This window comes from Balaenoptera musculus, chromosome 7, assembly GCF_009873245.2.
Source record: "Balaenoptera musculus isolate JJ_BM4_2016_0621 chromosome 7, mBalMus1.pri.v3, whole genome shotgun sequence".
Classification (NCBI taxonomy): domain Eukaryota; kingdom Metazoa; phylum Chordata; class Mammalia; order Artiodactyla; family Balaenopteridae; genus Balaenoptera; species Balaenoptera musculus.
The window spans coordinates 112,363,791-112,390,970 of record NC_045791.1 but is presented as its reverse complement, the minus strand read 5'-3'; the positions used below and the strand labels follow the sequence as shown (position 1 = coordinate 112,390,970).

General features: G+C 63.8%; 1 protein-coding gene across 1 annotated transcript in view; it reads right to left on the bottom strand.

The window, feature by feature from the left end:
* The window catches only part of GPC1 (glypican 1), a 29,819-nt gene extending 11,923 nt beyond the window's left edge, over positions 1–17,896 (bottom strand). Inside the window, exon 1 of the mRNA XM_036858524.1 lies at positions 17,510–17,896. Within this exon, the coding sequence (XP_036714419.1) occupies positions 17,510–17,675 (166 nt within the window). The 5' untranslated portion in view covers positions 17,676–17,896. The remainder of the gene's footprint in view (positions 1–17,509) is intronic.
* Between the last annotated feature and the right edge of the window lie 9,284 nt (positions 17,897–27,180).

Genomic DNA, 27,180 nt, shown 5'->3' with positions numbered 1-27,180 from the left:
GGCCTCCAAAACACGAGGGAGAGGCCCAGGTCTGGAAAAGCAGTTAGGGGGTTGCTTCCCTACCCCTCCCTTCTTCTCAGCTCTGGACCCCAGCCGGCCTGCTGAGCGGGTGGGGTGTGCAGAAGGCTTTCCCCAAGCAATTGACCCTTCTTGGGACAAATGCCCATGCCCACTCCTGCTCCTGGACCCCTTCCAGCTCCAGTGGGTGCTGCAGGACCCTGCTGGCACGTCCCCCAGCTTGCTGGTGGGGGGCGCTGGACAAATAACCCGAGGTCCCCTGGGCACCGCCCACAACCCGAGCTCCAGACCTTCTTTCCTCATCTCCTCACCCCGCCCCCCCGGTCCCAACCAAGAAGCGTTTGTCCCTCGCCAGTCTCTGTCGCAGGGTCACCCCGAGCACCTAGAGTCCATCCAGGGGGGCAGCCTCAGACCCACCTCGGACAGGACATTTCAACCACCATCCTCCCCCGTTCCTAACGCGGCAACAAAACCCATAACCCCTCCCGCCCCGCTCCCAGCGCGCTTCTCTACGCCTCACCGACCACCTCACCGCCGGCCCTAAGCCCCTCCACCATTCCGGCCACATGACAGCATCACCAAGGCGGCCCTCTGCCGCCGCTGCAGAGCCTCCGTCACGCACGGGGACCGAAACTGAGGGGTCTCGGCTGCGACCCCTCTGCGCTCGGCGGGAGGGGTCCGCCCCTCAGGCTCGCCAGGGGTCCCGCTGTCCAGGGGCTGCGTCGCTCGCGGCGGGACAAAGGCCGAGCGCCCGGGCGCCAGTCGCTGCCGGCCAGGGACCGAGGGCCCCACGCCGCGGAGCAGGAGCCGGCGCGCGAGGGTCTGCAGCGGCGGCCGAGCTCCTGGCTCCTGGCGCAGCGAGCAGGGGGCGCTGGCGCAGTGGGCGCGGCCGCGCAGAGAGCAGGGGGGCCGCGCCGCCGGGGCCTGCGGCAGGCGAGGGGGGGAGGGCAGGAGGGCGACGCGATTGGCGGGGAAGGGGCTTGCCGCAGTGGGCGCGGCAGGCATTGGCGGGGGTGGCGGGAGAGGGGGCTCGCGGGGGCTGCCGCAAGCGAAGGGGAGGGGAATGGGTTTGACGGAAGAGGAAGGGGGCTTGCTGCAGGAAGAGATGGGGGCGGGGAGGGGTGGCAGGGGCGCTGCGGGGATACAGCGGGAGGCACGCGAAAATGGGGTGAAGGTGGGGAGCTGAGGGGAGGAGAGGTGGATTGGTGATGGGCGCAGTGAGGGTGAGGGATCGATGGGGTGGACGCGGAGACTGGCGAGGGGGCGCATGATGGGAAGGGGGTGGAGAAATGCATGAGGGCGCAGACGAGGGCTTGTGGTGAGGGTGAAGGCGGGGTAGCATGGACTGAAGGTGGGGTTCTGGCGGTGGTGATGGGGGACGACAGGGCTGGAGATGAAGATGGCTAGGAGGAGGGAGTGGAGGTGAGGGTGGCGGGCCTGCGGATGGAGATGCGGTGGGACGGCGGAGATGGAAATGGGTATAGGGCGGGCGGCGGGCTGGGCCCGGGCGGGGTCACCGGCTTGGATCCCAGCTCCGCGGACGCCGCCCGGGCTTAGCCCGAAACCCCTTCTCGGCGGCGGCTCCGGCGGCGGCGTCCCCAGCTGCGGTGGTGGCGGCGGCGGCGGCGGCGGCGGTGACGGTCCGGGCGGGCGGCGCGCGACTCCGGGTGCGGGTGCGTGGGGGTCTAGGGGTCCGCCCGTGGAAAGGCGGAGGAGCGGGATCGGGCTGGAGGGCTTGGAGGAGGTGCGCGGAAGCGCAGGCGAGCGGGTCCGGCTGGAGGGCTCCGCGGCCGCCTCCCAGGGCGGCACTGCAGCCGCACTGGCGCGCACGGTGGAGGGCGGCGGCTCCCCGCGCGGCGCCGCGCCTCCTCCCGCGGTCCCCGCCCCGCTGCGCTCGGCACCGCCCCCGTCTCCCAGGAAACCGCCGCGGCCGCCCCGCACCCCTCCCGCCGCCGGCTCGGCAGCCGCGCTCAGACCCCCAGCTTCCCACGGCCCGGGGCCCGCCCGGTGCCCGCCAGGCTCCTGCCGCCCTGCCCTACGGGGGGCTGCTCCCCATTTGGAGTCTGGTGCGCAGGGGAGCCCGGGCCGATCCCAGAATGGTGATGGGAGGGGCGTCAGCTCTCTCCTCCGAAGGAGAGTGGCAGCCCACTGCCTGAGAGTCCCCTCTCCGCATGACAACGACCAGATCCCTACTGCTGTCTGGGAACTCAAGGGCCACCATCGGTCACTCCCCGTATCCTCTCCCCGCCCTCTCCAGCCCCCAGCCTCTGGCCTCAGGGACCTGGGCCTCCATCCTAACGTCCTGATCTGCGTCCCTAGGAAATATCAGACCGCGCCTGGCCACGCCCTCCTCTGGCTCAGCCACCTCCTCCTCCTGGGTCACCCTCCCACACGCAGGACCAGCCCTGCTCCTTGCCTCCGCCGTGCCTGCCAGACCCACTGGAGAAACCACCCCCTGAGGCCCCCCTCGCCGCAGTGCCGCCGTGCCGGGTCCCCCTCCCCCGCCCCCACCCCGGCCAACCTGCACAGCGACACGGAGACACGTGCTGCACAGGTAGCTCTGGAGCGAAGCGCCCTCTCCAAGGCGGCCCAGAACACTGAGGGCGCCTGAAGAAGGGGGTTCCACCAGGTAACTCCCAAGGCCGCTCTCTGCTGCCTAATTCCTGCTCAGGGACCCCCCTCCCCCGAGCAGGCCACCCTGCCGGCAGGCACCGGGCTTGGGGGCGCCTTGGCGAGGCGGTGGGCCTCCCTGGATGTGGGCCTGGAAGCAGCTCTGGCTCAGAGGCCAGGCCTCTTCCCACTGGCCTTCCCACAGTGCTTCAGGGTTCAGGGCTCACACCGTGGCCTCAGGACAAGGGGGAATGAAGGGGCGTCTTCTGTGCCCGTGACCCCAGGTCCTGGTTGCAAGGCAGGGGGCTCTCTCATGGGGCCTGGGAGTGAGATGCTCCCCGGAAGCCTCACCCAGCAGGCCAAGCTCAGCGCGGGTTTCTCATCCTTGGCCCAAGCCAAGCCGCAGAGGGCATCACCCAGGACTCTACGCAGCCATCCCCGACAGGGGCCGGGTGGGAGCTCCTGGGCCCCGTACAGCTCTCCCATTTAGCTTGCCGTCCACCCAACCCCTGGGCCGGGGGGCAGCCCAGGAGATGGACTGATGCTGCGTGCCTCTGCCGTGTCCCCCGGGCGGTCCCGGAATAGCAGAAGGGGGCGCTCGGCCCGGGGTCCTCTCAGCCAGTCCCCCAAAGACCCAACGCAGGCCCGTCCATCCACCCCGGGAAGGCTGAACAGGCAGAGGGCACAGACTCTCAGCTGGGCCAGAATATAGAGCAGACCCCTGGGTGCCACTGAGGGAGCCCTGGGGGCAGGCTGAGTCCCAGGCCCTCGCCCAGCACCGGCTCCATAAATCCAGAGGGGAAGGAACAGAGGGGCTCAGCCGCTCACCCCCAACCGAGCCACTCCCCACAAAGCCTGGCAGCCATCTCCAAGGTCATGGCCATCCCCGCTGGCATCCAGCTCTCACTTGCTGCTTCCGCTAACCCCTCGATCTCACGCACCCTTCTCCCTTGCCCTACTCTCTTTCAAGGCCCACTCACTTCTCCCTTCCTCCAGGAAGCCTTCCAGGTCCCTCTGGGCCAAAGCACCTGCCTAGCCTCTAACCTCCCTGAGCATGGGCAGCCCCCCCTGGGGGCTTTCCGATTGGCCACCCTTCCCAGCAGCAGGAGAGCTGCTCGGCCTGCTGGTGGGAGCCTCCTCTTCTCTCGCCTCTCTGCCCAGCATCCAGGCTGGACCTGGTGCTGAGTAACAAATATGTATAAAGAAAGGATCTCTGTGCAGCGTTGGCATTCAGGGAAATGAGGCTTAACACCAGCGTTGCCCCAGAGCCGCAGCCTCAGACCTCCCCCTCCCCTGGAAAGCCAGCACCTCCCCGACCCGACCCCTCCCCAGAGGCGGCATGACAGCCAGCTGCGTGCTGGTGCGAGGGGGGCCTGCGGGGGTGATTTCACAGTCCACAAGGACTCCCTTATTCTTCCAGAGGCCCCGGCCACCTCCTGATGAGATGGAGCTCTCACTGGGTGCCTGCAAGGGTCTCGGCCATTTCCGGGTTTGAGAATCCTTTCCTCTTCATGACAACTGCTCTCTCCCATTCTACTGCTGCCGGCGCCACACAGGGAGCTAGAGTGACATGCCCAGGCCACTCAGCTTGGAGTGCTGCAAGGGACACAGAAGAATCCTGGCCTCCCCCACCTCTCCCATCGCAAGACCTCCCTTGATTCCAGTCCCAGGGGAATTCCTGAGTAGGAGGGCGGCGGCTGAAGCAGGAGCAGACACGCTCTGCCACCAAGCGATATGCAGACAGCCACCCGGAGGGCCCTGGGAGTTCTCAGGTGGGATGGTCCCCAGCTGCTGACTCAGCACGTCTGCCCAGGCCGCACCTCCGTGTCCAGCACACACCCAGCTCGCCGGTGTCGGGGCACCGAGCCCAGCCCCAAAGGCACGATTGTGAGGGCGTGCGCGCAGATACAGCCAGGACACAGCTAACCGTGCATTTCAGATAAACGATGCATTCTTCTTCAGAATAAAAGTATCTGGCCCCAAAGAACTGAAAGCAGGGACTTGAACAGAATCTTTTCCACCCCCATTCACAGCAGCATTATTTGCAGGAGCCAAAAGGTGGAAACAGCCCAAGTGTCCACTGATGGATGAACAGATAAACCAAACGGGGCACATCCATACAACGGACACCATTCAGCCTTAAGGGGTCACGAAGCGCCGACACACACCACAACGTGGATGTACCCTGAAGACATGATGCTGAACGCGAGAAGCCAGTCTTGAAACGACAAATACTGTTATGATTCCACTTAAATGAGGTCCCCAGAGGAGTCAAATTCATAGAGACGGTAGAATGGTGATTACCAGGCACTGAAGAGAGTGGGGTGGGGGGGGGTGAGTGTTTAATGGGTATGAAGTTGGGGAAGATGAAATTTCTGCAGGTGGATGGTGGTGACTGCTGCACAACAGTGGGAATGAGCTTAGTGCCACTGAATGTACACGTAAAAATCATTCAAACGGTGAATTTTATTATGCATATTTTACCACCAAAAAAGCACACAATCCCCCCTCCCCAGTATTTGGGACATACTTATACTAAATATGTGGAGCTTACTTATACTAAAAATGTATTTGTTGTTTATTTGAAACTTAAATATTCAGGACATACGCTACAAAATTATTAACTATCGAGATAGCAATTTAACTGGGTCTCCTGTAGTTTTATCTGCTAAATCTGGCGGCCCGGCCCTTTGTGGGGCGTGGGAAGAAGCCTGATCAAAGTCACTCAGGCTCCCCACCGGCAGCTCCCCACCGGCAACTCCCCGCCACACGTGGGCATGCACACGTGTGCACTGTCTTCCAGGCTCCCTGGACGAGGGCCTCAGACCCTGCCCATGCCAGCGGCAGGAGGGCACAGGTGGATGTCAGAGCAGGGTCCACCTTCCCACAGCCCCCGGCCTCCTTGGAGAACGGTGGGCCTTACCGTCTCAGTCAACAGGAAGATACAATTATCCCCATCTCACAGATGGGAAGACTGAGGCTGGGAGGGTTCTGAGACTTGCTCAATGTCTCAAACGTGTTGCCTAGTGCTGGTCTCCTTCCACTGGCCTGAGTGCCTCCCTGTCTTCACTGAAGGGAAGGAAATGAAAGTGCTGGGCACCTGGGGGCCCACCAGCAGCCCAGAGATCCCAGGTACAGAGATGAAGGCTCCTGGAAGATGAGGGCAGAGTGGTGGCCTGGCTACCCTGCTAGCCTGCACCACCCCGTCAGTGGCCAGGAGCTGCTAAGACCTAGGACACCGTCAGGCAGCTGGGCAGGAGCCCGCGGGGCCAGCGGCCATGCCCATCCCCCACACAGGAGGGACACCTGCCGGGACACTCCTGCCAGCAGCACAAACCCACCAGAAAGGGCTCCCAACCTGGAGCAGTAAGGTGACCTTGGCATTTGCCCGCTTGCCCGGCTCCCCAAAGATGGGACCCTGACCTCTTGTGGGTCCTGGGGGCCAGTGGGAATGGGTGGGCCAGCCTATTTCCTGACCTCTCCAGCTCAGTTCCTCCAGGGTGGTCAAGCTGACGCATCCGTCAGGGAAGGGCCAGGTCTCTAAGCAGGCCGGGAATTCTGCTCCCTCAGGCACCCAGTGTCTTGGTCCCCACTCTGTTCAGCCACATCCAGCAGGCAGAGGTGGGACGGTCCCGCCCAGGGCAGTCAGATTCCTGGGGCAGACAGCCCCATCCCCAGAGAGGGGTCAAAGGGGCAGTGACAGGCCCCACATAACCTGGGCAAGGAGAGGCCCCTTCTGATGCAGGCTGCCAGGCCCCTAGGCTGGCCGTGAGCTGACCATGAGTGGGGTCCTGCTGGCACTGTCTTCCCCCCACCCTCCGACGTCTCTGCAGAGCCTGCAGGGCCTTCTGGGCCTCTGCTTGGGACTCATTTCTGAATACCAGCTGCCACCCTCCAAGGCTGCCCCAAGAGCCCTCCTGGCTGGCAGCATGGCCCTGTGCTGGGGCAGCACTCCTTCATCGCAGGCTGCCCCTCCAGGAGGGGACTGCAGCCAACTCTTCTTGCAGTTCCCAACTTCTCAGGACCAGGGCCAGCCAAGCGGGAACACGGACACCGTGAGACAGCGCTACCCAGTTCCCAACTTCTCAGGACCAGGGCCAGCCAAGCGGGAACACGGACACCATGAGACAGCGCTACCCAGTTCTCAACTTCTCAGGACCAGGGCCAGCCAAGGGGGAACACGGGACACCACGAGACAGCGCCACCCAGGAAGCAGCCGTAGTGACCGGGGAGCCCCTCCTCTCCAGCCCAATCCCTCTGACCCCCAGTGTGGCCCCTGGGCCTGGCCGGCGCAGGCTGGCCTCCCTCCCTACCAGGGGGCACTCTTCCCCACAGCCGCCTCTGGAGAAAGGATGGGCCTCTCTCTCCAACAGCTCCCCCCTGCCGTGATGCCCCCCTAGGACACAGCCCTGTGCTGAGCACTCCACACGAGAAACCAGTTTCACAACCACTCCACACAGCAGGCGCTGCTACCATCCCCATTTTACAGAAAAGGATTCTTAGGCACAGAGAGGTTCAGTAATTGGTCCAAGGTCACACAGCGAGGGAACATGGCACCAGACTTGAACCCTGGCGGCAGGATGGCCGCGTCCAGGAGACCAGGTTTTGGCTTCTGCTAGGGCCCCACCTCTTTCCTAAGACATATGCCACTGGATCCAAAGGACACTGGCTCTGGGCCAGGGGGTGGCCTTGAAAACTCTAGGTAGCAGAGGAAGTGGGGGCTGGTTCCTTGGGCCAGGAATGCCTGGGGTGGGGGGGGCTCACCCAAGGCAAGAGCCCTGCAAGGGCAGCGTGGGACCCTCGGGCCAGGAGGGAGCTGGGGCCGAGCAAGCGCCTCAAGCCCTCAGGGAGGATGGGGCGAGAAGGCCACGACTCACATGAGAGTGGCCAAGCGGCACGTGGGCCAGGGGCCGCCCCAGGCTGGGAGGGGTCTTTGCTCTGCGGTCAAGAGCGACATGTATGATTGCAAACCGCATGCGTGTGTCTAAACCCACGTTATTTCTCGTTACTTATAACTTACAAAAGTAACACGTGGTCACCGTGGCCAGCAAAGCTGCAGCTCACGTGAAGCCTCTGACACCCGTCCAGTCCCTGCGCGGATGGCACTGTGGCTGCATTTCAGCACCGAGGACAGCGCCTGGCACACAGTAGGAGCTCAAGGAGCACTACCGAGTGACTCAGAGAGACTGATCTCTGTGTCCCCATCCCCCCCACCCGCAGGCAGCTGGCCGGGCCCCCGCTCCGCCCCAGTGCTCCCGTCCGGCCCGCCGGCTCTCCTGGGGCAGACATGGGGCTCCACCAGCCCTCGCGCCTTGGCTGAGGGCCCAGCCCGCCGCCCAGAGGCCTCCTCTTCTCTGGGCCCTGGGCCCCCTTGGCCGCTGGCTGAAGACTGCAGACCCGTTCTCAGAATAAAGAAGTAATGAAGTAAAAAATTACGCAGAGAATCATGATGGACGCTAGCTGCAGTGCTGCAGCCGTTGGAACATTATAAACAGGCGCGTGAGGTGGTGTCCATGCGCTTTCCTATGAACATCCTGCAGGCCTGATGCCCATCAGAAACTCAAAGCTGTGGTGAGTGGAAACGGTACTCTGAGATATTTGCTAAAAATGTAAAGGACGTGAAAAAGTCAGCAGTTTCCACTGGTGACCAAGTCCCAGATTCTAGAATGCCATTGTCGCCTTGTTCATAGTAACAGGAAATGCTAAAGGTTAGCAAAAAAGGAGATGTAATTTCTTTCTCAGTCAAGTTCATGAACTCCCTGACTTCTAAACCTGGGCCTCTCCAGTGCACCCTGGTGAAGGAGCCCAGCCTCAAATGACCCGCCTTCACACCCACGTCTGTCCACCCCAGTTTGCCCATCCTTCTAGAACCATCCCTGGAAGGCCATCTTGGCCCCAAAGCAGAGGGGTGCCCCTTCCCCTCTGCCCCCTCGGCCACTGGCTCCATCCTGCCTAGAGCTTTGGTTCAAGGGCTTCTCATGGGGTGGGACTGGTGTTTCGGGAAGCCACCTCCCACCTGTTCAGGAGTGTCCTGCACTTCATGGGGTCCCTGGCCTCCCTGTCCCCTCCCGTAAATGCTGTGACAACCAAAAACACCCCCGGGGAACGGCTCCTGGTTGGGAACACCCACGTTATCCAGGGGCGGTTAGCTGTGTGTCTGACCTGCAGCAGGTCCCAAATATACAGTGACGGGGAGGTGGCAGACCCTGGGTGTTAGGTCACTCGAAGGGAGACCGGCAAGGTGCCTGGAGTGTCCTGTGGGCAGCCACTGCCAGGCCAGGGGCGGGGGGTCAGGGACGGCGGGGCTAAACGTTTTAAGAGCCTCGTCCCTTTAAAATACCCCTGTGGGTCCGGTGTGTCCCGAACTCCATGACGAAGGGAGATGGGAGTGAATACCTCAGCCAGCCCTGAAGCAGGTGGCATCATCCGTCTCCCCAGGGCCTGCAGATGGTCACAGGTGGGTGGGATGTACTTTCCGTGGCCCCAGACACTTGAGCACGCACACAGACGTCACACATGGCTCACCACAGGGCCCAGATGTCCACAGGTGGCCCCAGGCGCCAAGGATGCGCTCAGACACACAGACGAGCCCGGACGGCCGCCCTCAGGTTCAGACAGCGGTCCTCAGCACTGGGGACACTGTCCGAAGGTGTGCACAGGCCACGGACCTCCACGGGTTCTGGTGCTGATGGTGAGTCCAAGACATGTCCCCGCCAGGGAGGCACAGGGCCACAGTCACTGCCAGGTGCCCCTGTCCAGGGCCTGGCTGCCCGCCTGACAGGGAGACGTGTTGGCCTGTCCCTCAAGCTGCTGGGAGCACTGCAGCCAAATCCACCCCCAGGCCACCAGCCGGGGCGCAGTGGCTGCCTGGCTCCGGACTGCGGGGTGTGGGAGGGGCTGGCGGCCCCAGCTGAGTTTCTCACTAGACCCTGACCTGCGGGGGGTGGGGCCCATAGCTTGGGGTGAGCACAGAGCGGATGAATGGATGGACGGGTAGGAGGGTGAAGGTCCTCGCCTCCTGCCTGGCCAGCCTCTCCTCGTCCCTTCCAAGCAGGTGGGGCAGCGGGGCTCGGGCGTTTGGTGCCCGTCGGCAGGACCAGCTCTGACCTTAGGAGGCCCTCCTTGAGGTGGTGGGCTGGCAGAGCTTGGGCTGGAGTTGAGCTGAGCCTGACCTTCTCTTCTCCTGCCGGCCGGCCGGGCCCTCCTGCAGCCCGAGTCCTCACGTGCGCCTCTCTCAGGCCGGCTCCTCTCCCGGACACCCCACCCAGCCCCTCCTGGGGCTCGCCCACCTGTCCCAGCCTTGGGGTCTGCCAGGGCCCGTCTTTCCTTGTACCTGTGGGAGCTCTGTGGCCTCCCCGCCAGCTCTGTCCTCTGGCCGACCTCACTCTTGCAGCCTGGAACGCACGCCCAGCACCTATGGACAGGGCCACACGGATGCCCCCAGCGCCCCGACGAGGCAGGCTTGCGTGGCTCGCCCCGCCCTCCTCCTCTCTGGGGCACCCCCTCAATGGGTGGCACCATTGCCCGGTGCCCACGCCAGATACCTGGGGCCAACCTGGGCCAGGGCAGCAAGGCCATGGAGGAGAAGCTACTCCAGGGACGGGGCTCTGAGCACGGGGGACCCCTTTCTGGGACCCAGCTTCCCCACCTGCACACTAAGTGGTTGCACCAGGTGGTACTTGGCCTGCCCTGCAGGCACCCCGTTCTGCCCGCTCTGGGAGGCTGGGAGGGGCTGCCAGGCAATGGGCCGGCGGAGGCCAGGGCACGGCTTAAGGACGCAGGGCCTTGGGCCGAGGCCGGGGCTGGCTCTTGGGCACTTCAGAGGGTGGGCAGGAGGGGCGAGGAAGGCAGGGCCCAAGCCGGGGCTCCGGCAGGGCCTCCGCGTGCTAGCCTCCTCCAGCCCAGGTGCTCCCCTTGGCCCCGGGCCCGGCTGTGGTCATCCTGTCTACCTGCAGGGCCCTGGGCTCGGCCACACCGCGACACCCGAGCTGATGGGAGGCCCGCCTCACGGTGCTGCTGGCTGGTCCTCACCATCTCCTGGTGCTGGACCCCGGTTTCCGTCTCCTCCCTCCCTGCAGCCCCGGACTCGGCCAGGTCGCAAACTGCCTGGCCTCCCCCTGCCGGCGTCCCAGCCTGTGCAGCTCTCCTCCTCCAAGAGGCAGCGGGGCGGCAGGCAGGGCGCTGGGCCTCCAGGGGGCCGAGGTCAGGGCAGATGGTGAGGGCGCAGGGCTGATGGAGCCCGCCGGGCCTGCCCTGTCATCCAGCCAAGCCTCTAGAACCCAGGGGGCACTTGGCACAGATCGGCAGCCAGCGTCCTCGGCTGGGCCACGGAGCCAGGAGCCAGCTGCCTGCCCACCTCCCCTCCCCACACCCTGCCCCGCATGCTGTGTCCCCTGCTCAGGGGCCCTCGCACTTGTGGGGGGGGACCCCCAGCCTGTCCACGGCAAACTGGTGCCAGTGAGTCACAACTCTCCCAGGCGGGTGCCCCTGACCCCCATGAGGGTCTCACGGCTGGGCCCCTCATCGCCCACCCAGGTTCTGGGACGTGCCACAAGTGAGATGCATCAGCGGGTCGGCAGTTACCAGACTCTGAATGTCAGAATGAGTGGCGCCCGGCCCTCCCCTCTGACTCAGTTGGAGAAGTTAAGGCCCACGGGGTGCAGAGCTCTGGCCATTTTCCTGAGAAGCTTGCAGGCTGGTGGGGGTGAGGAGCGGGCTGAGCATGGCCTGACACCCTCACTCCATCACCAAGGCTCCAGCGCACGTCTGAGCCGAGACCCTGAGCCTGTGGCATGGTCCTGTCCTGAGGAGCCACCCACCGAAATACCCAGAGCCCAGGACCCCCGCCCACTGGACGGGATGTGCCCAAGAGTGGGGCGCCGCGCCTGCAATGGGCTGAACCCCGACCCTCGTTCGTATGTCGGAGTCTTAACCCCCAGGACTTCAGGAGGTGACCTCATTTGAGCGTGGGGTCTTTGCAAATGTAACTGGTTGGGCCCCTAACCTGATAGGACTGGTGTCCTTATTTCCATAAAATGAAATTCAGAAGCAGGCCAGCACAGGGACACCTACTCATAAAGACAAACCCAGAGACTACAGACCAAGGACCCCCAAGGATCGCCTGCAACCCCCAGAAGCCACGAGAGGCCCTGGAACAGCTTCTCCCTCACGGCCTCAGGAGGAACTAGCCCAGTGACACCTTGATCTTGGACTTCCAGCCTCTGAACTGCAAGACAATAAACTCCTGCTGTGAGGCCGCCTAGCCTGCTGCATCGGTGCCAGCAGCCGGGGGAAGCAGACACACGCCTGACCCCCAGCACCCAGCCCAGCCTGGCACCACGTGGGCAGTGCTCAGCACACTTACTGCTGAGGTTGCCCAGACTTGGGGAGCACCCCGGGAAAACAGGGAGAGCCCTGGAGAGTAGTGGGTGTGTTGGGGATGCCCAGGAAGCTGCGTAGCAGGGCCAAGCCCTGGAGGGAGGATGGTGACGGGCGTGTGCCGAGGGTGGGCATGGGGAGGGCCGACCTGGCAGGAGGGGGCGCGTGTGCCAGGAAGGTGAGCCAGCCAGGAGCTGGCGGGAGCCAACGCTGAGGCCACAGGCAGACGAGGGGCTGGGGTGGGGCTGGCCTGGCCCCCTCAGGGGCTCCTAGATCTACCCAGGATTCCAGGATTCCTGCCAGGAAAGCCGGTATGCACCCCTCACACCCAGAGCTTCCCTGGCACCCATGGCGAGACCAAGAACAGTTGAGAAAGCTGGAGGCCCCAGCCCTGCCCCCAGTGTAGGGGTCACGGCTGGGAGGACAGGACAGCCCCCACCCCACAGCTGGGGACGGGGTAGGGCCTGGGGTTGGGGAGGACTGCAGCACCTCCGCCTGAACCATCTCCACCCAGAGACTTCAGGCAGCTCAGAGCACCTGCCCAGGCCTGCTCCTAGACACACGTGGCAAGAAGGCCGCCAGCTGGCACGGGGTGGGTGGCCCCGGGCTGGAGCCCTCACCCTCCTGAGCCTATGTCCTCTCCCGAATGTGGGTGATGACCTGACCCCACAGGGCTGTGCTGACGGCTGGATGTGGTCACAGCTGGTGCCAGGCACCAGGCAAGGAGACATCAGACAGGCAAGGCCTGGACCCTGAGTCTTGGTCTGAAATCTTCCTGAACCAAGCCAGGACTCAGGGAGGAGGGTCTGGCTTATAGGAGAGCTGACCAACCTCTCACCACCTGGGCATGTCCAGGCCTGGGCCCGATTTGATTCCGGCGTGGCCTCGGGTGAGCCCCTCTCCTGGCCTGTCTCCCTGTCCAGGACCAGCCAGGCTGACACCTGTGCCCACGCACGTGGTGGCCTAGCACAGGCCCGGTGCACCCACACACCCTCTGTGCTCTCCTCCCGGCTCCGAGGCCCACCTACCGCCTGGCGGGAGTGTCCTCAGTCCCTCTCCTGGGAGGCCTCCGGGGCCCTGCAGCCCTGTCCACCACGGGCTCACGCTGTTCCCTCTTAGGGCTGGCATGGAACCAGTCTACCAAGACCGACCTGTCTTGTCTTCTGGATTCACCTACTCCTGGATGGGACATCTGTCCATGACTTCTGGGGGACCTGGCCCGGCATGGTGCTGGGGACACGCCAGGGGCTGCTCTTAGGGTTGGCCAGCAGCACACAGCTGGGCCATCCTCTGTGTACACCCCGGGCGGGGTCACCTGATTCCCGCCCCTGGAACAGCCCTCTCTAGCAGGGCAGGAGCGGTGGGCCTTCACTGGACAGGCTCCCGGGACCAGCTCAGGGTGAGGCCCAGCTACATGGAAGGCCGAGTCACCGGCAGCAGTCGGGGTTGGGGCAGGGCGGCCCCGGAGAAGACGCAGGAGGTGTTCCAGTTAAGAGGAGTTCTAACCCGGCCTAAACAGTGGAGTTTACGACCAGGAGAAGGCAGCTGGTGGCCCATCAGGGCCTGGCCTCGAGGGCCCATTTCAGGCCTCCAGGCCGGGGCGGCACGAGGCTTCCAGAGAACACAGAGCCCAGGGCTGTTCAGCAGTTAATGCCACCGGCTTTGGGGTCAACAGACTGGGCTCTAGACCTCAGAGCTCCACGTGGGCCGAGCGCCCTGAAGAAAGCTGTGGGGCTTCTCGGCCTCGGTTACTTATCTGTGAAGCAGGTCTGCAAAGACCCCTCCTCATCCGCTGCACCAGCTAGACAGTCACGGGGAGGGAGCCACGCTGAGTCTGGGTCAGCATGAGGGCTCCCAAGTGCCAGACGCCACCGCCTGCAGGCCCTCCAGGGGCCTCTAGGGCGGGGTGCACAGGGGAGGACACGCCTGAGGCAGCCGCAGAGTGCACGGTCAGCATGTTCCCCTCCTGCAGCCTTCGGGTGGTCGTGACTACTCCCGTGTCACACGTGAAGAAACGGAGGCACAGAGAAGCCAGGCTGGGGGTGGTGGTGGCGGGGAGGCCGACGCGGCAGGGCTGGCACCTGAGCCCAGGCCCACGGAGGACGTCCCGCCCCTTGGAGCAGCACGCGGCGTGGCCGGCACCGCGGCTCCAGCAAGGCCCCGGCCGCCGCATCGCGCAGGTGGCCCCGTCGGCTCCTGGCTCCCCTGGGCCCCCCTACCTGTGGTTCTCCCCGCCCCCCCAGCCCTGCCCTCACGCTGGGGGTGATGAAACCTCAGCTGCTCTAGTGGTGAAGGGCCAGAGCAGCAGCTCAGCTGGAGGCCACGGACCACCCTGGGGCCCCAAGCCAGGCGCACGGGGCCTCTGCCCTCTGAACAGGACAGGGGGCACACAACCGTCCGGTGTGGGGCCGGGCTGTACGCAGATGGCCTGCGAGAGCCGCACGGCCGAGGGACAGGCTGGGCGGGCTCCCTCGGCCTCGGGCAGGACGGCACAGAGAAGCAGCGGTTTCCGCTGGGAGGCTAAGGGGTGGTCCTCGGTGGGGAGCCCACGGCCAGCCGGGGTCCAGGAGCAGAGGAGCTGCCCACCAGTCCGTGTTGCACTGACAGGCCCATGCTCCCCTCTGATCTCCAGCCCCGAAGTCCAGGCCCCTTCTCCCGTGCCCAGGCCCTCCGTCTCCCACTGCCCACCCACCACGGCTGGCAGAAAGCAGGCCGTGTGCGGGTCTCCAGCAAGTTTTGACTGAGAACCTACTTTGTGCCAGGAGCTGCGCCAGGTTCTGTGGCTACTACAGAGAACAGTACAGACAGAGGTGGCCTCTGCCCCCAGGGCCTCAGGGAAGGGTCAGAGAGACACACGACAAACCGTGTCAAGTGTCAGGAGGCCGAGCAGGTGCTCAGGAAACATCTGGGGACCAGGAGCAACCCCACAGGCAGAGACAGAAGATGGCCGGCCCGTGTGCGCACACGCGTGTGTGCATGTGCGTGCAAGTGTGTGCACGTGCGTGTGTGTGCGCGCGCGCGTGTGTGTGTGCGTGAGATGCAGCATGGGGCCGGGCTCTTCTCCAGTGCTGCAGAGGGAACCAGCTAGAGGGGCGGCTCCCCCTCACCTTCCATATAGTGCTCTGGCCGGAGGGAGGCTACCTGAGCTGTGCAGCCTGTAAAAGGCGATGACCGTCGTCCTCATCAGGGCCACACCTGGCCGTCCATCCAAAAAACTACACAAAGTCACGAACGGGAGCCCCATGCGCGCTGATGGTCCCTCCTTCATGAGCCCACACCATTTCTGCTCTCCCAGGCAGGCGCAGGCTGGAAAGGCCACCCAAAGACCCAGGGCCACCCTCCCTCCCTTCCAATGACTAGCAAGCATTGAGTCTCCACCCCACCAGCCAGCCCAGCCGTCCACCCCCGGGGGTCCGCAGGCTGGAGAAGTCTGCCTGCCGCCTGGCAGGACAGGAGACCAAAGGCCCGGATCCCCGAGAGCAGCGTGTCACCACGGGGCCACCAGAGGGCGCCCGTTCCACGGAGCCCGGCCAAGTTGCTCGGAGCAGGAGAGGACAGGCCTGGCCGCTGCCTTGGGAGGTCACCCTGTTTCCTTCACCCCACGTGGCACCGGCACTCTCCTCGGTGCCTGGGCCCTGCAGGGCACTCTCCAGTTCAGGTGCTTATGGGGGAGTATGAAGCCATAGGGGGTCGGGGAGAACAGCTTCCCAGAAGCCCCTGGAGGTGGGACGGAGGAGCCACGGGCACTGGTCGGGAAGGGGTGCAGTCCAGGCCCCGGGGGGCAGCACCTGAAGCCCTGGCTGGCGCGGTGCTCGGACAGCTGCTGGGCGGCCGTACACCCCCACCCCCCCGTCACATGCACAGCAAGGCACTCTGCTGGTCCCGGGTCCCCAACCCACTGTAGCCCCAGCCCAAGGAGGCCAAGACCCAGCCCCCCGCCGGCCCCACCTCACCTTCTCCAGCCTGCCCTGCTCTCTCCCAGCCCTTGACGGTTGCCCAGACTCTGCCACTCTGTCTCTCAGCCTAACTGGGACAGAGGCCTGTGGATGCGATCAAGTTGAGGATGGTCCCGAGGACACAGCGGCCGAGTGGGAGTGGATGTGTGAAGGAGAGCTGTGGGGCGAGGGGACCTTGGAGTGCCGTCTAAGATCGGGGCTGGGTGAGGACAGCTGCTCAGCTGCCCTGAGACCCTGGTGTCCAGGGGAAGGGATTCAGCCGAAAGGCCAGGAATTCCCGGGCATTAGCTCCTCTGTTTGCATGGTGGGTGGCGGGGCTTACGAACCAACGTGTGCTGGCCCCAGGCACCCAGATGTGCCCCCCAAACCTGTCCCCTAGGGAGGGTGGCAGCCCTGACAATGACAGGGCTTTGTCAGCAGACAGAGGCACAGGAAGGCCTACCCTGGGAGACTTGAACCTGGGGCAGGGGGCTGTCAAGGTATCAAGGCAGCATTCTGTGGGTCCTGCCCTGCTGGGGGCAAGGGTCCAGGGCCTGGCTGCCCCCTCCCATTCCCCAGCAAGACACGGCCATGGACTTGCCCCTCACACTCCTCTCTCGCTCAGAACTCCTGTGGCTGTGGTCGTTCCATCTCCCCCGTGTCACTACTCAAATGCCCCCTCCCCAACCCCGGCCCAGTTTGGGAGGAGTTCCCCAGGGCAGGAAGCTGGTCTGCTCCGCTCTCGTCCACCGTGTCCCAGGCACCCTGAACAGACGCGCAGACCCACGGTGGTTCTGGACACATTTGCAGTTTGAGGAAAAAGCCTGGGGGGCGTCTGTGAAATCCTTAGCCACCATGCTCCACCTCCACCCTCACTCCGGTCCCCAAAGCTCCTCAGAGGCCTGCAGGGAGGGTGTGGGCAGGACTGCGGGCAGCTGCAGGGCTGAGGCCGCCTGGGACGGCGATGCTCTTACAAAGAAATGACACGGCCCCTGGGCGGGATCCAAGGCGCCGACCACCTGCAGCTGGACTCCCCGCCCGAGGCGGCCCTGAGTGCCAGGCGAGCACAAGTTCCCTGGGCAGGAATCCCTGCGAGGTGATGTTCCCTTCCCGGTGGCAGAGGTCGAGCCTCTCCACCCTCGCCCCCGCCCCTCCCCGAGTGCACAGTTCGCTCCCGACCTCCCCGGGGCCCCTAGGCTGCCTCTGCTGGGGACCCCCGGGAATCCCCGGGCCGACCCGTGGCGCCTCCCGGAGAGGCCCGCACAGCCGGTGGGAGTACCTAGCCCATGGCCACCGTCGGCTGCGCCCCGACAGCCGGCCCCGCAGCTCAGCCCTGCCTGTCCCGGAGGACGCACCAAGCCGGGGACCGCCCGGTCCGCCGCCCGGCGAGGACAGCTCCGCGGGGAAGGGGCCGGTGTGCGTGTTGGGGGCCGGGGGGCGGCCGAGCGGAGCAGAGGAGACCCGGGCGGAGGGAGGGCGGCGCGGGGCGCGGAGGCGCAGGGCGGACGAGGGCAGAACGGGAGAGAGAAGGGGGCGCAGGGGAGACCCGGGAGCACCGGGTCACTCACCCGAGATCTCCGCCTGGGGCACGTCGCTCAGGCTGAAGCCCTTGGCCCCGTAGATCTGGCGGACTTCGCCGCAGCTCCGACTCTTGCTGGCAGGGTCCCCGTGGGCGCAGGCGGCCAGCGCGACGGCCACGCACAGCAACCACCAGCCTCGGGCCCGGAGCTCCATGGCGGGGCCGGCGGCGCCCCCGGCCGGGCCCGTGCAGCCCCCGCCCGCGAAGGGCAGAGCCAAGGTCCCGGCGCACTCGGCTCGCGGTCCGGAGGCGCCGGCGGCAGGGGAGGCGGAGACAACAAAAGCCGGCGGCGGCTGGGCGCGGAGCGCGCGGGGCGCGAGGTCCGGCCGCTCTCTCCGGCGGCCCAGAGCGCGGCAGGCGAGCGCGCAGTCCCGGCCCGGCCCCTCGGCGGCCCGGGAGAGGGGCGGGGAGGGGCGCGCGGGGCGGGGCGCGCAGGGGCGGGGCGGGGCGCGGCGCGGGGGCGCGATCCGAGGCGCACGGGGCGCCCCTCCTGCTCCCGGGGCCGCCCGGCTCGCGCGGATCTGTTGACTGCTGGAGGGAAGCGGGGTGGCCGGGAGCGCGCGGGCCGTGTCCGGGGTCCCCGAGGGCGGGCCCTCCACGCCCAGCGCCCGGGGCGGCGGCACCACCTGTGGGGGCGGGGGCGGGGGTGCTGAGGCAGGGCTTCCCCCGCCGGACGTGACATCACGCCTTCCGCGCGCCTATCAGGGGCCTCCCCGCCCCCAGCCGAAGTCGGCATCCCTCCCGTCTTCCCTCTCCTCGGATCAGGCCGTGCCTTCCTGCACCCTGGCCGCGTGCCTCGCGCGTCCGCTCCCGCAGCCTTGGTCCCCTTTGTCCCCCGCCTGCACCCCTTTACGGCCCCTCGCCCCCGCGCCCATTTCAGCCGCCTCTCCCGCGGCTCCAGCTCACACTTGATTTTTTTTGTGGAGGAGAGTGGGGGGCTGTACGTGGGAAACTAGCCGAGAGTAGACCTCGCGCGCGCCCGTTCCTGCGTAGAGGCAACCAAAGTGTTAGTTGTTGGAGATCGGCAGCCGGTTTTGTGTCCCCTCCACGTGATGCTTTGGGTGCTCGAGAAGCGAGCGAGGGGGGCAGAAGCTTTTCCGTTGGCTTGGGCCGCTGGGCGGTGGCAGGTGATCTCTTGGGGAAGGGATGGCGTCGGGCCGACAACAGGTCAGATTGCTGGGGGCTGAGGAGGGCGTAACAGTGAGCGAGGCGGCGGGGGACCGTGCAGGGCGGGTGGACAGTGCTGGTAGCCGCAGAGGGTGGGGATGCGGGCCGTGGGAAGCGAGGTGAGAGGCCGGGGCGGGGGGACGGGCGCCGGGAGCTGAGGGCGCCTCCGTTTCTTTCTTCCCGGCTGCTGCCCTCCCCCACCCCATTCCTGCTCTCCTGATACGTGGGCAAAGGCCCCAGAGACCACCAGGCCATGACCCCAGACGCCTGATTGGTTGAAATGGGGGGAAAGCAAATAAATAGGCACCCTTGGAAGAGGACCCCAGGATAACCACCATGTGCCAATAAGGGTGCCCAAACCTTGAACCTGGGGGCTTACTGTTTCACCTCACAGCAGGGGGAGCTTGTCCACTGTGGGTAGGAAGGAGGGCTCCACCCCTCCCCTGGGGTTCCCAGAGTGGTGGGCTCAGCAGCCTCAAGAGGGGGCTTGCAGTCTTCTACCCCCTCGCCCAGAGACACTGAGTCATTGTGTGAGAGCGGGGCTGGGAGGCCCCTACCCCAGCGTGCTGGCCTCTGGCCGTCCTCACGCACCTGCCACCCGGTCATGCTGGTGACTCACAGACGCCGTGCAGCGCTCGGGCCAGCCTGCTCCTGCTTGCCTGTGCCTGGCACAGCTGCCTGCATGCCTCCCCTGTGCCCGCCTGGCTCAGGCCACCTGGCCCCTGCCCCCGCCTTCTCTTCAGGAGCTCACCTCCAGCCACGTGCTTCCGGGTCAGGCAGGAGCCAGACGGCCTGAGGCTCGATAGAGTCACACACACGTACTGTTGTTGTTATGGGGATCTGTCGCCTCCTCTTAATCCGGCCAGATGGGGAGATTTCTCAGGGTGGCGTCAGCGTCCAGTGCGTTTCTGGGCCTCCAGACAGTGGTGTGGCCAGAATGTCCACGTGCCATGCTCACGTGGCCGGTTTTCAGGACATGGTGGTCACGGGCACGGCCCCTGCACACGCCCCTCCCAGGTGTACGATGACTCCATCCCCTAGAGAAATCCTCACCACTGCCTGCAAGGTCCCTGTGTCATTCCCCTTCAGAGGTCACGACCCTTGCAGCCAGGGCCCTTCCCCTGTGTCCCCTAGTGAGGAGACATGCCCCCAGCTGGATCCGAGCTCTCATTTCCCTGACGTCGAGGGGAGCCGGGGAAGTGAGGGGTGCAGTGTCCCTCTGGAGAATGGCTGTAAGGAAAACTGGGAATGGCGGCCGGGCAGCCTCCCCTCCCCAGGGGTGCGGGGCTCTGGCTGCGTCCCTCTTGGTCTCCTCCACGTTGGGTGGCTTCCTGGGTGCTCAGCCTCCATGCACTTGACGGGGCCGAGGGGAGGCCAGGGTCCAGGCTGGGGTGGAGGTTCTTCCCAGGGCACATGCGTGCCTCCCCACCAGGTGCAGTTTCTTGCCAGTTTTCCATCATCAGGACACTTGATGACTGAAAGTAACAGAAAGCCAACATGAGGAAAGGAGATGCATCATCCCGGTAGCTGGCGCTAGCTGACTCCCTGGTCCTGTCCCGGAGCGAAAGGAACAGGCCTGCGTTCAAATCCCGGCCCTCCCACTTGTCAGCAGTGTGATTCTGGATGTGGCACTCGGCTTAGTTTCCTTGTTTCCTCCGTGAGGCTCTAGGAGGGAGGTCTGTGCCTGTGCGGGAGAGACGCTGCTGCTGTGACCCCGCGTGGACCCAGCTCCTGGGGGGCCCATTCTCAGGGCCTGGGAGGAGGCAGTGATGAAGGCCCTGCCACGGTGTTGGCCTGTGGCTCAGAAGGATGGCAGGCGGGACCATCCTCCCGGCTCTGGATGGGGCTGGCCCCTGCCAGAGGGCCTTGATGACAAGGAGCTGGAAGGCCAGGTGTGGAGGCGGCTCTGCCAGGTCACGGGGCTTTGGGGGCCTGGTGAGGAGATGCCTGTGCACCTGCAGTGTTCCTTCCCCTCTTCCGTCCAGTCGTCCGGCCCGCAGAGCCTCCTTCCTTGCTGCCCCACCCGGGGGAGTGCTTATGTTGTACAGACGTGGACACTGTTACTGGGAGAGGGAAGGGGCCCCATCCCTGGTCATGAAGCCCAGAGGAGGTGCCCCAGTGCCAGCTGCTGGGACTTCGCTGTTCCTGAGACACAGCTGCCTCTGCCAGGCCCCCACTTACTGCCCCGGCCCTGCCGTTCAGATCTAGTGCCCGTCTGGGGCAGCCCAGGGCGAGGGATGCCCACGCAGCCTGGGCTTCGGGAGCCAGGGCCGGGTTACACTGGGGAGGGCCTCGTGAGCCCACACATGGCTGCTGTGGCTCCAACCAAGACCACCACCTCCTGCTTTGGGGCCCTGGTCTGCCAGAGGTATGGGCACAGATGTGCAAACACAGACGTGCAATGGAAGGAAGGGAGGAAGGAGTGAGTGGTTTGCTCATGAAAAGGAAGTGGCATCGTCCCTGAACGAGTGGGTGTGTGATGGGGGCTGGATTTGCCCTCTGCTTACACCAAGGGAGGGCTGAGAAGAAAGGGACCATTTAGAGTCATCTCGGAAGGGGGCCTGTGCTCTCCCACGTTTCCGTCTTCTCGAGGAGTGACCCCGAGTCCTGGAGGGCAGCACCCTGCCCCCCACTTCCTGTCTCCGGCCAGGGAGGGGTCAGGGCACGCTGGGCCCTGGCTGCTCAGAAGACGTGGGGAGTGCGCGGGTCGCCGGATCCACACGTTAGGGCTGCCGGCCTGCTGGCCTCCACCTCTGGATCCCCACGGGCCGGTGCTCCCCTTCCCCAGCTATTGCGGAGCAACAGGGGAACCCCAAAAGCAAGTTTTCAGATAGATTGAGCAATTCCATCCACGTGTCTGCTCACGACCGTCACTGCCAGCCGTGTCCCTAACGAGGGCCCCGTCGTGTTGGCAGTAAGGCACGGGGTCAGAGGGCACTGGGCAGGACAGCTAGGCTGCCACACCCTGACCCACTGGGGCCCCGGAGGTGTTGTGATGCCCTGGGAGTCAGCAGAGGACACAGGGTCCCCCCACCCCTGTAGGGCACGGGGCCCCCAGGCAGCAGCCTGAGAGAGGAAGTGGACGCCACGGCGTGTGGCTGATGGAGGGGAATGTGACACTGGCTGAGCAGAGGCTTCGCCAGGTGGGGCGTCCTGCGGACGGAGTCAGGGTCCCTGACGGGGTCCCCCAGAGCCTGGGGGTGGGAGGGGGAGCCACCCCTGGGCCTGGTGGGTGTCACTGGTTTACTGCAGCTCCCTGACTCTGCGGGGAGGTGGGAAAACAGAGTCCCTCACTCGGCAGCTCAGGAATGCGTCTCTTGTCCTTATAAAGGGTCTCGGCCCAAGGCCACCCCGGGATTGCCCCAGTGTGGAGACCCCAAAGTTGGCCCCGACTCTGCCCAGACACTCAGTGGGACTCTGGAGGCCCCCCAGACGTGGGCCTCGTCCCCAACCCCCAGAAGACTGACTCTGCTCTGAGACCGAGCTGCTCCCCAAGCCGGGGCAGGGGCTGCCTCTCGGGAGCAGGGAGGGCGGAGGAGGCCCAAGCTGAGCACCGTGGGGTCAGCAGGTCAGACAAAACATGGGTGCTGTTGTTCCGCACGTAGGGTGGTCCTACGTATCCCCCTGCCCCTCGCTCCAACCCCTGCCGGGCTCAGACTTTAAGGCAGCCTGCTCAGCTCTGCGGGGCCCTTTGATCCGCCAGAAGCCTGGGCAGGCCTCTCGTGCACGCGGGGCGCGCTGGGGAGGAGTTGCACGGAGCGGGGGCCCTGCACAGCCCGTGCCCGAGTCTGGGGTCTGCGCACCCACTGGAGGAGAAGGCCCCGCCCTCAGCTCTGGGCCCGCCTGGCGCGCTCTTCCCTGTGCCGCCTTCCTCGCCCCGGCTCCTTGGCCCGTCCCCTGGGGAGGGCTGAGCCGGGCCCTGGGGTGTCCAGGCACCGTGTGACGTGTGGGGGCGAAGCCCTCCTGGCAGGCCCAGGCCACCGGGAGCTTGCTGCTTTCCGGCTGGGCGGGCCGGCCCTCCCTGCCCGGTTCCGTGTGCCCTCCGCACCGCTTCCCTCCGGGGCCGTTGCTGGCTTCTCATCTTTTCTTTCTCCAATCCCTACGGCCGGGCTGCTGGCTCTAAAACCAGCTTCTACCAAAAGCCCGCAGAGACTCTGCCTGCAGGGCGATGCCAGAGAGCCCTCGGCCGCTCCTTGTTTTGCAGCTGACCGGCTGACCGGCACATTAAACCAAACCAGGCCACTCCCTCCGCCCCAGACAGCCCTGGCTCACTCCCGGAATCTTCCACTCGTCTTGGGGCAGGTCTGAGGTTGCTGCCAGCCCCAGAGGTTTGGGGCCGAGGACGTATGTGTCCACGCAGATGCAGCACCTGAGACCTCGAGGAACCTTGAGGGAAGTCAGTCTTCCGCACTTGAGGCCTTCCAGCATTCCTTCATCACCCGGGGAGTGTGGACAGCCCTCAGGGGCTGCTGGGTCCCCAAAGCAAAGAGCAATTTCCAGGGCTGGGTCAAGTTCGAGGCATTCTCTGAGAACCCCGTGGAGGACTCGCCCCTGGGAGGAGCTGGCCCAGGAGGACCAGGGTCCACCACGTGGCCGAAGGAGGACCCAGATTCCAGTTGTCATTTTTAGGAAGAGACGAATCGGCATCTGAAACAAGGCGTCGCCTTGCTCTTCGGACGTGACCTTGCTCACTCACCTACGTGCTCCCCGAGCTCGTGGAGGCACGGACCCCATGCTCGCCTCGTGGGCCGAGACCCCAGCAGCCCAGGACACGACGATTCCTCTGCACCCCGCGGCCGTGGAGTGGTGCTCCAGGAACCGACCCCTCTTTGACTGGCTGTCCCGATCTTTGCTGCTCCTGACGAAGGTGCCCCGGGCTGCAGGGCCGTCGGTCCGAGGGTCTTCCCCAGGGAGTCCGCCTGAGAGAAGGGGCTGAGTCGGCAGGGAGGACGGGAGAGGTGGCCAGGCTGGGGGCCCTTGTCAGCCAGCCTGGGAGGAGCAGAGAACAGTGGGGAGGTGGCTCTGGCCTCAGTGGCCTTGGTGGGCAGCCCACGGGCTGGGGGCGGGGCCCGCACACCGGGCTGAGGAGGTCCTCAGCCTGTGCGGTCAGGACCCAGCCCAGCCACCCAACGCTCAGACCACCATATGCTGTGTGAAGCTGGGGCCGGGGCACAGCCAGGGAGGGGACGGAGTGTGGGCCCACAGGGAAGCGCTTTCTCCTGGGGGGGCCCTGCAGGGTCCGAGGAGCAGGGTCTTGCAACCTTGGCAGGTGCACTGAGTCCCAGGGTGGGAACTCGGGTCTTCTGGACCCCGAGGGGAGGCTCTGGCAGGTGGGGCTGAGAGAAGATTCCAGCCGCCGTGGTCTGCCAGTGACGCTGCCGGGCTCTGACTCTCTGTGCAAGAGTAAAAGCCTCCTGGGTGGGAGAGAACATCTGACGCTGAGCCAGGGACCCCTACCCCTGGAAACGGGTGGAAGGTGGGAGGGAGGGGTAGTCAAGGGGCAGGCTGCTTCCAGAGTCAGGGGTGCGCTGCTGGGGAGAGTGGCGTGGGGAGCGGTTCTGCCTCGTCCTGCCCTGCTGTCCTGGGCGCAACCCAAGGTGAGGGAAGGTTTCGGCCCTGGCCCTGCTCACAGGAGGCTACAGCCCCCCGTCCCCCAGCACAGCAGGGACATCCCCATGGATAAAGGAGGCACCGGCTGGAACAACACGGCTGAGGAGTTGGGTGAGAAAGGGGAGGCTGGTGACCACAGCCTGCAGCCATGACCTGGCCTGTTGGGTCGTCCCTACAACCAAGCTCAGCCCGAGCGCCCCAGACCTGGGCCAGTTCTGGGTGAGCAGGACGTGGCCATGGCCCACCTTTGCTGGGAGGCAGGGGGCACTGGAGGTCAAGTGTCCCCTCCGCGGAGGCAGTTGGTGGCTTAGACTGGATAGTGACATTGACCAGCTTGCCTGTCTCCTTGCTGCCTGCCCTTCAGTGAGAATCTGGCAAAGGTGTCCCCGAGAAGGGGACAGACGGGGCAGCCTAGACCTTCCCGGGGGCCCCAGATCAAAGGGGTCCCCAGGCCTGAGGCTGGGGCTGGAGCCGGGGAGGGTGGCCTGAGGTGCCTGCCCACTGTGCCCTCAGCCCCAGGAGCCCCAGAGCCAGGTCAAGGCAGCCCCTGGAGGTGCTCCCCGGCCCACAGACCCAGTGCCCTTGCCTGGCCCCCGAGCCCTCTCCCCTCATCCCTTCCAACACTGCTGGTGCCCAAACTGCCGGTGCCCAGCTGAGCCACCCCAGGAGGGCACTGTGTATTTTGCTTTCTCCATTATCTCATAGGAAAAATGGGCACGATACAAGGTTGTTCCCTGAATAGCCAAATAACCTTAAAAAGGGACAACAAAGTTGAAGGAGTTAACATTTCTCAATTTCAAAACCCACTACAAAGCTACAGTAATCAGATAGCGTGATACTGGCATAAAGACATAGACCAATGGAATAGAAATAAGCCCGTGCATGTCTATGGTCAATTGGTTTTCAACAAGGGTGTGGAGACCATTCACTGAGAGAGAGAATAGTCCCTTCAACAAATGGTGCTGGGATAATGAAGTTAGACCCCTAGCTCACACCATACACAAAAATTAACTCAAAATGGATCAAAGACCTAAATGGGAAGAGCTAAAACTATAAAACTCTTAGAAGAAAATAGGGGTCGATCTTCATGACCTTGGATTTGGCGATGAGTTTTTAGCTAGGACACCAAAAGCACAGGCAACAAAAGAAAAAAATTGATACATTGGACTTCTTCATCAAAATTAGAAACTTCTATGCATCAAGGGACACAGTCAAGAAAGTGAAAGGACAACCCACAGGGTGGGAGAAAATGTTTGCAGGTTACATCTCTGATACAGATCTAATGTCTAGATCTATGTGTATATAATATAAATTAACTAAATATATAATATATGTACATATTTTATATATATGTATATATATACAAGAACTCTTACAACACAACCATAGAAGGTCAAACAACCCAATTAAACAATGGGCAGAGGACTTGAGTGGCATTTTTCCAAAGAAAATATGCAAACAGCCAAAAGTACATGAAAAGACGCTCAACATCATTAGTCATTACGGAAATGCAAATCAAAACCACAAGGAAGTACCATTTCATACCCACTAGGATGGATATAATAAAAAAGATGGAAAATAACAAATGTTGGCCAGGATGTGGAGAATTTGGAACTGCCGTACATGGCTGATGGGAATGTAAAATGGTGCAGCCCCTGGGCAAAACAGTTTGGTGGGTCCTTAAAAAGAAAAAGAGAATTACCATTTGACCTAGCTACTGTACTCCTAAGTATATATACCGCAAAGAACTGAAAACAGGTAGTCAAACAAAAACTTGTACACGAATGTTCATAGCAGCATTATTCACAGCACATAAAATGTGGAAACAACCCCAATGTCCATCAGCTGATGAGTGGATAAAGCAAGTGTGGTCTACCCACACAATGGAGTAGTATTCATCCATAAAAAGGAATGAAGTGCTGACACAGCCTACAACCTGGATGAACCTCGAAATCATTACGCTCAGTGAAAGAAGCCAGTCACAAAAGGCACGTATTGTCTGATTCCTCTTATACGAAATGTCTGGAGGAGAGAAATCCACAGGGGCAGAAAACAGGTTGGTAGCAGCCAGGGGCTGGGGGAGGCGGTGAATGTGGAGTGACTGCCAGTGGGTGTGAGGCTTCCTTTTGGGGTGTTGAGAATGTTTTGGAACCAGACAGAGGTGGTGGTTGCACAACATTGTGAAGGTACCAAATGCCACCGAATCGTATGCTTTAAAATGGTTAATTTTATGTTATGTGAATTTTATGTAACCCACTCCCCACCAAAAAAAACCCAGGGTTGTCATTCTTCGTAAGTCTGATTAATTTGTGTGAAGCCTGAGAGCACACCTGGCATGAGCGACCCTCCTGGGACGTCCCTGTGATAAGCTGTTGTGACAGTACCTTCCAGAGTGGGGACAGCGAGGGACACCGGAGTTACAGGGGAAGGAGTCAATCTGGTAGTGCGTCCTCGCTTTAACTCCAGCCCTGGTGGGGACCTGCATTTGTCACCTGGAAGGCAGGTCCCCTGGGAGGGAGGGAAGGGATGGGGAGGGGAAGCGCCTGGCACGAGAAGAGCTTCTCAGGCTCTGAGTTTTTGATTTCCCACCCACTGGGAGTGGACCTACCCTTTCATAACAGGCAAGAGCAATGTCGTCACAATGTCAGGTTCCCGCAGAGGCTTCTCCGTGTGCCACTGACTCGTCACCGCCAGGTCATGAGCCACAGCAGGCCGCGGAGCTCACAGCAGGGGCTGGTGTATCCATCCTCCATCCGTCCTCTAAGCCGGCAGCCAGCCCGGCCACAGGTGAGGGAGGCTGCTCCCCATCACCCCCCTCCCCTGACCCTCCACCTCTGGCTCCCTAGCTCAGGGGCTCCCAGGGGGGATAGTCGCCTTTGCTCT